Raw genomic sequence first — 12,329 nt, 5'->3', positions numbered from 1 at the left:
GCACAGGAGGACCGGTTTACCATCTGAGCAGAACTGATGTTCCTTCTCCCTGCTTGGTTACCGGGAGCGGGAATCATGTGACCCTGCTGCTCACCAAGCTCTTCAGGCCATGTCCCAAGTTGCGTCCTATACTCCTATGCAGTGCGCACAGCTTTTCACCTCAATTTGAAACACTTTAGATGGAATAGGTGCCATTTGGACGTGACCTTCCTGTGGCGCCTGCTTGAGTGTCGGTTGCAGGTGATGGTGTTTTTCTAGGAACCGTGTGTGTCCTGGACTCTGGAGAACAGCCATTTTGTGTCGGTGCTCAGTTGCTGTTCAGAGCTGCTTTTCTAAAGATGTTTTATTCCATTCCTAGTGCAATGCTGTGATTCGATTCTGGATCAAAAGTCAAGCACTGTGTATAATTTTGGATGCAACTCAGATCGGTTTTAAGCAACATTGATATAGAATGTAAACCTAATTGTGTTCACTAATTTAGTAATTGTCCACCTCAAATCTAAGATTCAGCTCTTCTGAATGCATTCAACCAAAAATCTTTACTGTTGCACAGTTTGAAATTTAAAGGGCAGATTCCAGGAACTGATCTGGTCCTGTTTTCTATAATTCCTCACACATGCTTGTAACACACACACACACAGAGACACCCACACAGAAAAACATACACAGTCTTATACTTAAATCCTTGTGGGGACTAGAAAAAATCTGTTCCCTAACCTTAACCCTACCATTAAACCTAACCTTAACCCTACCATTAAACCTAACCTTAACCCTACCATTAAACCTAACCTTAATCCTACCATTAAACCTAACCTTAACCCTACCATTAAACCTAACCTTAACCCTACCATTAAACCTAACCTTAACCCTACCATTAAATCTAACCTTAACCCTACTATTAAACCTAACCTTAACCCTACCATTAAACCTAACCTTAACCCTACCATTAAACCTAACCTTAACCCTAACTCTAACCCTAACCGTAACTTTAACCAAAATAACTGGCATGTATGAACTCTCATGCAGGTTAGGGTTGGGGTTTTCCATCCAGCGATTTTACTACAACTCATATATTTTCGTTTGAGTTGGGAAAGGGCGAGGTATTTTGGGGTGAGGTGGTTGTGGGGGTGCGGGGTGCAGAATGGGAATGGGAAGGAGAGCAGTATAGAGCCTGGGTGATGTCTGATGGAGGCACATGTGTGTGTGTTTGTGTGTGTATGGGGGATGGGGGTATATGTACATGTGTGTGTGGGGGGGGTGTATATGTACATGTGTGTATGTGTGTGTGTATGTGGGGGAATGTATGTGTACAGGTGTGTGTGTGTTTGTGTGGGTGTGTATGTGTATGTATGTGTATATGTGTGTAGGAGTGTTTATCAAAGCATCCCTTTGGTTAGTTTACCCTATCCCAGGCCCTGGGGCTTTCATAAACGGTAAAAGCTGAGTTCACAGCCAAACTGGGCCAGAGTGAGAAACATCAAAGAGCTGACAGATCAGTTCATCTCAACTTGGCTCACCTGGGATTAGAATGTAGTACAGGTTGCATACCTCAACACGGAACGTGGATGACAGGGCTTTGTCAAATTCTAAAGCAGGTTTTCTAAATGCTCTTATTCTGAAATGAGGCATTTTTGAGATGGGGGTTTGAATGTAAGCATTGAAGGGTAAGGTCTACACCTGCTGTTTTCAGGGCATGAGATAAACAACATTGTCTTTTATTTGAGAACGGACGACAACTTGGAAAATCCTACCTCTAGCACAGAATGTTCAGACCCCGTGGAAAGGGAACACACATGTGAAGTCTGTGATATGGCCTGGAGTCTGCCGGGGGGGAAATGACTCCCTCCCTCCAACACGCCTCCCTCTCCCCCTCCATCCCTCCATCCATTGGCGAGCTAATGAGAGAGCGGTTGAAGTTGAACTACGGCCTGTTGCAGTTTAAAGTCTAACACATTACACGCGGCATCTCCATCCGTCGATCAGCCACAGTGGTGGCCGGCTCCGCCCACAGTCTGCCAGCCACATGGGTAATTAGCTGTGAGCTGCACCCATTCGTGTGCTGCCTTCACTCACTGAACTTCCTGTTTCCCAGTCCACAACCACCAACGCAAAGGAACCACTTAATGCCGGCGGTGTCACCACATCCCTTTATCCTGGTGATCCTGGACTAGACTGTACACTATGTTGCGGCTATCCTGCTCTCCTCTTCACCTTCTCCTCCTCATCCTCTGATCCCCCTCATCGCCGGTCTTGTCTATATTTCGCCAGGTCTGCCTGTGGTGGCCTCTCTCAGTTGCAAGACCATGCTCCCTGAGTGTGTGCCTGGTCAAGGTTTTTCTTCATTTGGGTCAGCGGTCAGACATTCTGCTGCTGTGTCCTCTTTGTTAAGGGCACGGCACCCCTGCAACACCAGGACCTATGTAGGTTTGACTCTTTAATGGACAGCATGAAAATCTCTTTCATTTAGGTGGGTTCGAAAGCTAACAGTTTTTACCAATTTAGTTTGTGCCTAATTACCGTCTGTCTGCATTATTGGGGTTTGGCGCTGTCCTCTGAGACAACTTCGGAAAAGACTCCCTCTCCCCCTCCCTCTCCCCCTCCCTCTCCCCCTCCCTCTCCCCATCTGTGGTAGGTAATATGCAGTTTCTCCCAGGTTCATCCCATAGGGCTAAGGGTCAGAGGTCAAGGCCAGATTATAGACTAGGGTTTCATCTATCTGAACTAGGCAGTAATCACCAAGTCAGAGATTAGTGGATAGCATCACCATGACCCCGACACTGCTGTAACTGTGGGCAGACAGGAGGGAAGGAGGGCGGGAGGGAGGGGGAGAGAGAGAGGGAGAGATGGAGGGAGGAGAGAGGGGCTTACGCTCCTGCACCTAAACGCATGCAGCTGTGCCTCAGATTCCTGTTGAGTTGAGAAAAGTTTCTTTCTTTTCAAAGGTACATAGAGTTATTTTTTCCTTCTCTGGCATCTGGGCCGCTTTATTTGTTGCGGTTCTGGAGTTCCAGAGTTGGTTGGAAGTTTCATCTACTAAGGTTGGATTTCAAAGAGTTTGTGTTGTGGTAGAGTTGGTGGGGTTCAAAGGTCATGCATTTGAATTGTTATAATAGTTCTTAAGTTGTATTTCTTTCCTAACTGTGCTTTTGTAATTCATAAGCTGTGTGTGTCTCTGTGTGTAAGTGAAAATGTGAAAATGTGTCCATTGACTACTTTCTTGACACAGACTCACACACACCATCCAGTTTTGCATGGTTTTGGTCTTTAATCAGGCTCATCATATCCAGCTGAAATTTTCCATCCAGCATTTTATCTACAATTTAGGGTAAACACTCATTTAGAAAAACGCTCCAAAAAATTTTTTTTCTCCTTCGCATCCGTCAGTAACAAATATATTGATTGCCTGGAAACGATTACAGATCACAAGCTGACATGACTCCTCGTCGCATTTGGTTCTTAAATAACAATGTAGTACAACCCCAACTAGAAAGATATGAATTGAGCAACCTCCCCCCGACCACTCATAGCATCCTATCAAACCATTCCAATGTGAGTCCCAGAGACAAATATGAGATGTGTCACAATGGCATCCTGTTCATAGGTACCTGTGCAGTGCCCTAAATGTATAATGGGGTGGTATTTTGGACTCAGCCTGTCTCCTGGAACAGGTCAGGATGATAGGGAACGTGCGTCTGTTTTGAATGATGCAGGCGTGAGTTTTGTGGGAGTGGGAGGCAGCATGAAAGCTTGGCAGTGGCGCCTCTCCCTCACTCTGCCTGCCCCAGACAGCTAAACAAAATAATGGCGCAGATGTTCAAAGCGTTTGGCTGTGTAGGAGTCTGCACTTTTCTCTCTCACCATCTCTCTCCTCTTTGTCTATCTATCATCTCTCCCTCTCTCACTCTCTCTGTCTCTCTCTCTCATCTCTCTCTCTCTCATCTCTCTCTCTCATTCTCTCATTCTCTCTCTCTCTCATCTCACTCTCTCATCTCTCTCTCTCTCATCTTTCTCTCATTCACCAATTAGATATTGTTTCAGCTATAACCGTTTGTTTATCTCTTTGTCTCTGGTCAAAAAGCTGTAGATTCACTTAAGTCTCTGTGTCTTTCTTTCATCTTTCTTTCATCTCTCTCTCCTTCTCTTTTCCCTCTATCTCCTCCCTCTCCTTCCTCTGTCTCCCCGATCTCCATCTCTCTTTCCTCTCCTCACAATCTATTCCCTATCTCCTCCATCCCTTTCTCATCCGTTTCTTGAACTCCCTGTTTCTTCTCAATCTTTCCGCCCCTTTTCCTCCCACTCTTTGCCTTGATTAGGAGTTTCCACATGGAGAGCTGAAGGATGGACAGTTCTTAGACCATCACTGTCCCCTAGAGGGTAAGACAAATAATACGTCCATGTTTTTAACTACTAGGATTAGCATACTAGCATCTGCCGTCATCTGTGGCACAATCAACAATAATAAAAGATGAATAGAATTACTGAATAACTTGAGTTTATTTCCATGAGTTTATTAAAACATTCTTATCAATTCAATTCAGCTTTATCAGCATGACAGTTATTACAACCGTATTCTCCTAAATCCTCCTTTGTGGATTTGTTTTACAGTATTTGTAGTGCAGTGTTTGTTATTTGTTGTACTGCATTTGTAGTACAGTATGTTGTACATTATGTGTTATTTGTTGTACAATATTTGTAGTACAGTATATGTTGTACATTATTTGTTGTACAGTATTTGTCATACAGAATATGTTGTAAAGTATGTGTAGTGCAGTATTTGTAAGACAGTATTTTTTGTACAGTATTTGTTATACAGTATATGTTGTACAGTATTTGTAGTACAGTATTTGTCATACAGTATATGTTGTACATTATTCATCGTACAGTATTTGTAGTACAGTATATGTTGTACAGTATTTGTTGTACAGTATTTGTAGAACAGTATTGGTAGTACAGTATTTGTATTAAAGTATATGTCGTACAGTATTGGTAGTACAGTATTGGTAGTACAGTTTTGTAGTACAGTATTTGTTGTACAGTATTTGTAGTACAGTATTTGTTGTACAGTATTTGTTGTACAGTATTTGTAGTACAGTATATCTTGTACAGTATTTGTTGTACAGTTTTTGTAGTACAGTATATCTTGTGCATTATTTGTAGTACAGTACATGTTGTACAATATGTCATTCTGCCGTCAGTTAACAAGACTCTAGATGAAGCTGTTGTCTTGTTTCAGTGGTGCTCCCTCCGGAGAAGGCAGCTGAGGGCTGTGATCGCTACCTGCAGTACCTCCACTCAGACCCTGAGCCGGATCGAGAACTGCCAAGAGGAGGAGGCGCTGGAAAAGCCTCGCAGGGGAGGAAACGCATCAGCCTTCATGTAAGACAAGTATGCCAATGTATTGACCAGGGTCTACTGTACCAGGGTCTCTAGTATATTCATATGACCAGGGTCTATAGTATATTCACATGACCAGGGTCTATAGTATATTCACATGACCAGGTTCTATAGTATATTCATATGACCAGGTTCTATAGTATATTCACATGACCAGGGTCTATAGTATATTCACATGACCAGGTTCTATAGTATATTCACATGACCAGGGTCTCTAGTATATTCACATGACCAGGGTCTCTAGTATATTCATATGACCAGGTTCTATAGTATATTCACATGACCAGGGTCTCTAGTATATTCATATGACCAGGGTCTCTAGTATATTCACATGACCAGGGTCTCTAGTATATTCATATGACCAGGTTCTATAGTATATTCACATGACCAGGGTCTATAGTATATTCACATGACCAGGGTCTATAGTATATTCAAATGACCAGGGTCTATAGTATATTCACATGACCCGGTTCTATAGTATATTCACATGACCATGGTCTATAGTATATTCACTTATCCAGGGTCTGTAGTATATTCACATGACCAGGGTCTATAGTATATTCACATGACCAGGGTCTATAGTATATTCACATGACCAGGGTCTATAGTATATTCACATGACCAGGTTCTATAGTATATTCACATGACCAGGGTCTATAGTATATTCACATTACCAGGGTCTACAGTAAATTCTTATAGCCAGTAGCTTACATGTTCACAAAATGTTTAGAATTGCTTTTATTCGTTTGTCTTATTTGAATAATTGTACGAGAGACATTATTGGGACAGTACTCCTTTATTTGTCTCTCTTTTGTTCTTGCTCTTCTTACTTCCTTACTCTCTTCTCCCTCATTCTCTTTCTTTGTCTCTCCCTTGCCTCTCCACCTTTCTCTTCTCTCTCTCCTTTTCCCTCTCATTCCCTTTAGTCCTTGGTCTCTCTGTCCTCTAGCTCTCTCTCTATCTATTTCACTTAGCTCTCTCCATCTATGTGTCAGCTAACTCTCTCCATCTGTGCGTCAGCTAGCTCTCTCCATTTGTGTGTCAGCTAGCTCTCTCCATCTGTGTGTCAGCTAGCTCTCTCCATCTGTGTCAGCTAGCTCTCTCCATCTGTGTGTCAGCTAGCTCTCTCCATCTGTGTGTCAGCTAGATCTCTCCATCTGTATGTCAGCTAGCTCTCTCCATTTGTGTGTCAGCTAGCTCTCTCCATCTGTGTGTCAGCTAGCTCTCTCCATTTGTGTGTCAGCTAGCTCTCTCCATTTGTGTGTCAGCTAGCTCTCTCCATCTGTGTGTCAGCTAGCTCTCTCCATCTGTGTGTCAGCTAGCTCTCTCTCTCTCCATGTGTCAGCTAGCTCTCTCTCTCTCCATCTGTGCGTCATCTAACTCTCTCTCCCTCTATGCCTCTTTGTTGGCCTGCCGCTCTGAGCGTTTATTTTTCCAATTACTTTTATGTAACCAGATACCTCTGAATCAAAATACCGTCAAAAAGCTGTAACTGAGAATTGTGGTTGAAGTCTTTTTCCTGGAACGGCAATAAAGACACGAGAGTGTACAGTATTGGTAGAGCATTCAACCTCCTCCTCCCTTCTCCACCTTCCCCCTTTTTTCCACCTCCCACTCTTCTACACCTCTTCCCCCCGTCCCCGATCCTCCTCCTCCACCTCTTCCCCCGTCCCCTATTCTCCACCTAAACCTCTTCTCCCCCTATTATCTGTCTCCCCCTCTTCTTTCTCTCTCCCCCTCTTCTCCGTCTCTCATTTTTCAAATTTCCTTCCAACTGCGCCATTCTTTGTTTTTCTCTATATTTCATTACCAACTACATGTAAATACACTCACCTAAAGGATTATTAGGAACACCATACTAATACTGTGTTTGACCCCCTTTCGCCTTCAGAACTGCCTTAATTCAACGTGGCATTGATTCAACAAGGTGCTGAAAGCATTCTTTAGAAATGTTGGCCCATATTGATAGGATAGCATCTTGCAGTTGATGGAGATTTGTGGGATGCACATCCAGGGCACGAAGCTCCCGTTCTACCACATCCCAAAGATGCTCTATTGGGTTGAGATCTGGTGACTGTGGGGGCCATTTCAGTATAGTGAACTCATTGTCATGTTCAAGAAACCAATTTGAAATGATTCGAGCTTTGTGGCATGGTGCATTATCCTGCTGGAAGTAGCCATCAGAGGATGGGTACATGGTGGTCATAAAGGGATGGACATGGTCAGAAACAATGCTCAGGTAGGCCGTGGCATTTAAACAATGCCCAATTGGCACTAAGGGGCCTAAAGTGTGCCAAGAAAACATCCCCCACACCATTACACTACCACCACCAGCCTGCACAGTGGTAACAAGGCATGATGGATCCATGTTCTCATTCTGTTTACGCCAAATTCTGACTCTACCATCTGAATGTCTCAACAGAAATCGAGACTCATCAGACCAGGCAACATTCTTCCAGTCTTCAACTGTCCAATTTTGGTGAGCTCGTGCAAATTGTAGCCTCTTTTTCATATTTGTAGTGGAGATGAGTGGTACCCGGTGGGGTCTTCTGCTGTTGTAGCCCATCCACCTCAAGGTTGTGCATGTTGTGGCTTCACAAATGCTTTGCTGCATACCTCGGTTGTAATGATTGGTTATTTCAGTCAAAGTTGCTCTTCTATCAGCTTGAATCAGTCGGCCCATTCTCCTCTGACTTCTAGCATAAACAAAGGCATTTTCGCCCACAGGACTGCCGCATACTGGATGTTTTTCCCTTTTCACACCATTCTTTGTAAACCCTAGAAATGGTTGTTCGTGAAAATGCCAGTAACTGGGCAGATTGTGAAATACTCTGACCGGCCCGTCTGGCACCAACAACCATGCCACACTCAAATTGCTTAAATCACCTTTCTTTCCCATTCTGACATTCAGTTTGGAGTTCAGGAGATTGTCTTGACCAGGACCACACCCCTAAATGCATTGAAGCAACTGCCATGTGATTGGTTGATAAGATAATTGCATTAATGAGAAATTGAACAGGTGTTCCTAATAATGCTTTAGGTGAGTGTATAATTAAAGTGCTTTTGCTGAATCTGATTCTCTTCCTGGTTTATTTTCCTGCTTTGGAAAGCAGACCGTCTGGAACAGAGAAAGTTAAAAACTTAATTAGATGTTACTGCTGCCCTCTGCTGGTTGTTGTTTCTATGTGACAAGGATAAAATAGATCATGTCCAAAACGGCACCCTAGAGAGTGCACTGCTTTTGACTGGAGGTCTGTGGGACGGGCAGTACCAGTATCCCACAGTCTCTCAAGGTGTATGAATGGATTGAACCTGAATGGTTCAGAGGGGTTTAGAAATTACTTTAAGACAGTGGTAACTCAGTAGTTAATCCCTGGTGTTAACTTGTGTTTTAACGACGACAGGACCTGGAGTGTGACGTGTCATTGGAGGAAGATAATGGTCAGGAGTGGATCTTCACTCTCTATGACTTTGACAACAGTGGCAAAGTTACCAAAGAGGTAAGGTCCAACCGTTGAACACTGGTTGAACCATAACTGGGCATGGAGAGGGAAGAGACTGTGGGATTTACTTGCAATGCCCTCCTCCTTGATCCATGTGTTATGAGACGTTACAAAAACCTGCCGCTCCTCTGAGGTTACAACGGTGTGGCGTTTCTCCTCTCAGGACATGTCCAGTCTAATGCACACCATCTATGAGGTGGTGGATGCGTCGGTCAACCACTCGTCATGTCACAGTAAGACCCTACGGGTCAAACTGATTGTCACACCAGAGCCCAGCCCTCGCAGGAAAGACCAGGACCAAGCTGGACCAGGTGAGAAACGTGGAGACTCCCAGGAGAAATGCGATGCCACTGTAGAACAACACTGTATGTACACTGCTGTATGTGTGAAGTACTTCATATGTACAATACTATATATGTACAGTACCATATGTGAAGTACTTCCAGTGTACAATATTATATATGTACAGTACTATATGTAGCATACTACCTATGTATAATATTGTGTATCTACATCAGTGTTTCCCAATCCTGCTCCTCGGGACCCAAAGGGGTGCACATTTTTGCCCAAGCACTCACACACCTGTTTTAAATGTTGCCCTACCACTTACACACTTGAGTGACGTAATCAACCTATCATCAGGTCTTTAATTTAACAGGTGTGTGAGTGCTAGGGCAAAAACAAAAACGTGCACTCCTTTGGGTCCCGAGGACCAGGATTGGAAAACACTAATCTAAATTATTATATACCCAATCCAAGTACAACCCTAGTCTACCCATACTGCTCAAGGGTGCCCCTAGTGGATAGCAGCCTAACAGCACTCCCGTGTCTGTCAGCAGACCGTGAGTCCAGGGAACGCTGTCCCCAAGAGGAGGGTAGGCCAGTAGACAGACGGCTGTCCGCTCACGTCAGGTCCGGTCCCTCTGGGCCAAGCGGGGGGGAGCCCTCCCCGACTGAGGGACAGCATTACTGTGTGGACGAAAACACAGAGAGGAGAAACCACTACCTGGACCTGGCTGGTATAGAGAACTACACATCCAGATTTGAAGGTTGGTACCTCTCACCATGCCCACTAACATTTTATTATTATTACGACCTGAATTAGTTAGTACCCAAAAGGCTAGTTTTCAGTGACTGAATGTAGCCTTTTACGCAATTTATTATTATTATTATTATTATTTGTACATCGCAAATTTCCCCTCTGAACTTTGACTGTGACCTGTGAACTTTGACTTACGACTTTTGACCAGATGAATATGGGCCCAGGTAGTGGACGACGGTCGATATCACATGCCTTTCGCCCCTCTCCCAGGGTCCTCCCATCCCACACCCTCCCAGGAGACCCCGGGACGGAGTTCCCAGTCCCAGAACCGCTCCCGTTCCCAGGAGCCCGAGGCCCATGCCGCCGCCACCACCCACCAGCGCCGCTCGCAGGTCATCGGAGAGAATTACAGCCCCCTGGAAGCTCGGGGTCGAGGCCCCTCGCACCTCTACAAGTCCCCAAAGGGAGCATCTAAAGGGGGCGGATGGACCGGCGGGGGGAACGAAAAGGCCAAGTCCAGTAAATGCAATGCTGGGCACTACCCGCCTCACCCGCCTCACCCGCCTCCCCAGTCCATGCTACACACGGGGAACCCGTCATCCGGAGGCTACGGGGCCCAGGACGTGTATCACCTCCCTCACCACACCCACCCGTCCGCCAGCCACCACCCTCTGCAGCACAGCCACAGCAGACGGCTCAGGGCCAAAGCCAGGGAGAGTCAGGGCCCGTCCGCCCCCAAAACACCCCTGTCCCCCCACTCTCACGCCCAGCACCAGCACCAGGCTACCCCTCCGCCCCATGCTCTGGACAGGGAGAGGGACCAGGGGCCGGTCCCGGCCGGCGGCCACGGGTCCTTTGTCGTGCCCCTGGTTCAGCGGCACGAGCACCACCATCACCACGAGCACCACCATCACCACCACTACCACCACTACCACCAGACATGACCGCCGCACGGCCGCAGTCTGACCCCGGTTGGAGACTGAGGGACCCCCGGAGGACTGACAGAGCCACACCCGTTCGTCTGCAGAAGGACTTCACAACGTTTTAGTTTCTGTCCAGGGCTGTCGAGTATGCAGTGGCACCCTGGTTATTAGCTCCCTAGTTTGGCCCAGAGCCCGTGCATTCTGGGTAAATCTAGGGCATCGTAGGGATCAGAGTGCCATTCAGACACGGCCTGCAATCTGAACACTGCTCCACTTTATGCCAGGCGTGCTCGTGGGTGTTGGATTGTAGAGGGTTGCTGAGGACATGCGATTGGGTTTTTCTCAGACGTTTCGTATGGCCCAGTTCGGAATCTCAATCGATTCACACAATATGATTCACCATCCTGGATCGGAAATGTCCTCCTGAACTAAGCTAATTTTTACTTATAACACATTCAATTTCAGAAAGGGATACTAGATCATAGGAATATATCACATAGAACAGCCGTGCCTGTTTAAATCTAGGATTGTAGGCTTCAGTATTGAACTTGGTGTACTAAGGCCAGAGGTCATCAAAAGGGACAATTGGTATAATGTCATAGATTTGCTTTTTCCCCAGAATTAATAAGAACTGTCTGTGTTTTAAGGAAATGTGTGACATTTGGGACACAATCCATATGCCAGTCAGAGAGAGTATGTTGTTTTGTGTTTTATGTTTTGTGTGTCTCAGAGCTTTCCTCCAAACCATGGATCTCAGGTGTTAACTTTTCCTCAAAGCAGAGCTGGCCAATTCCATTCTAGTGGACCAACACACTTCTGATTCTTGTTTTTACCTAGTAGTTAATTTAACTCCTAGGTTGGAATCAGTCCCTGCCTAGAAGGAGATGATGAAAACCAGAAGTGTTTTAGACTTCAGGACCTGGAAATGGGCAGCCCTGCGCAAAAGGCTTCTTCTATTACTTTCTCTGTGGAGGCAGAACCCTGCTGACGGACTCAAGGGCTTCCATCTTAGAGGATACGAAATCACCACTGCCAGTTTTAATGCAATATCTCCCTATATATATACATATATATATATATATATATATATATATGTGTGTGTGTGTATAAAATTTATATATGTTAACATATTTTACTGTATACTTATACTGTGTGTATATTCATATTATTTCATCACGCGTTATAAGAATGCATAAATGTCTTTGTATTTTATATTTTAATAAACATTACATAGTTCATTCATAAAAGCCTGTTTCCTAGTCCTGTTTTTCCAACCAGGTTGGGGTTCGTGCTAGTCCTACCGTTTTGTGTCTACTACTGCCACCACGTGGTTAGAAAGCGCAGTATAGCAAAATGCAATGTTCAGGTGTTGGACGAGGCCACCAGATGGCACCTGTTGCTCTGAGCGCCGGGAGTGGAGTCAAAAACTGGTTACAAGTTTTATCATTATATTTTATCATTGTATCC

At 45.0% G+C, this 12,329-nt stretch overlaps 1 protein-coding gene across 4 annotated transcripts in view; it reads left to right on the top strand.

Moving 5' to 3' along the window:
- nkd2b (NKD inhibitor of WNT signaling pathway 2b) overlaps positions 1-11,929 on the top strand; it is a 40,185-nt gene extending 28,256 nt beyond the window's left edge. For 2 of the 4 annotated variants that reach the window (XM_029116041.2, XM_029116043.2), the window contains exons 4-10: positions 4,314-4,374; positions 5,234-5,376; positions 7,817-7,873; positions 8,799-8,894; positions 9,061-9,208; positions 9,734-9,946; positions 10,210-11,929. In XM_029116041.2, coding sequence (XP_028971874.2) covers positions 4,314-4,374; positions 5,234-5,376; positions 7,817-7,873; positions 8,799-8,894; positions 9,061-9,208; positions 9,734-9,946; positions 10,210-10,883 — 1,392 coding nt within the window. In that variant the 3' untranslated portion in view covers positions 10,884-11,929. The remainder of the gene's footprint in view (positions 1-4,313; positions 4,375-5,233; positions 5,377-7,816; positions 7,874-8,798; positions 8,895-9,060; positions 9,209-9,733; positions 9,947-10,209) is intronic. The other 2 variants (XM_029116042.2, XM_010884446.5) reach the window with 2 other exon arrangements.
- The last annotated feature ends 400 nt before the right edge of the window (positions 11,930-12,329 follow it).

Source organism: Esox lucius, chromosome 20 (genome assembly GCF_011004845.1).
Source record: "Esox lucius isolate fEsoLuc1 chromosome 20, fEsoLuc1.pri, whole genome shotgun sequence".
NCBI classification, from domain to species: Eukaryota; Metazoa; Chordata; class Actinopteri; order Esociformes; family Esocidae; genus Esox; species Esox lucius.
This window is presented reverse-complemented; position numbering and strand designations above follow the sequence as displayed.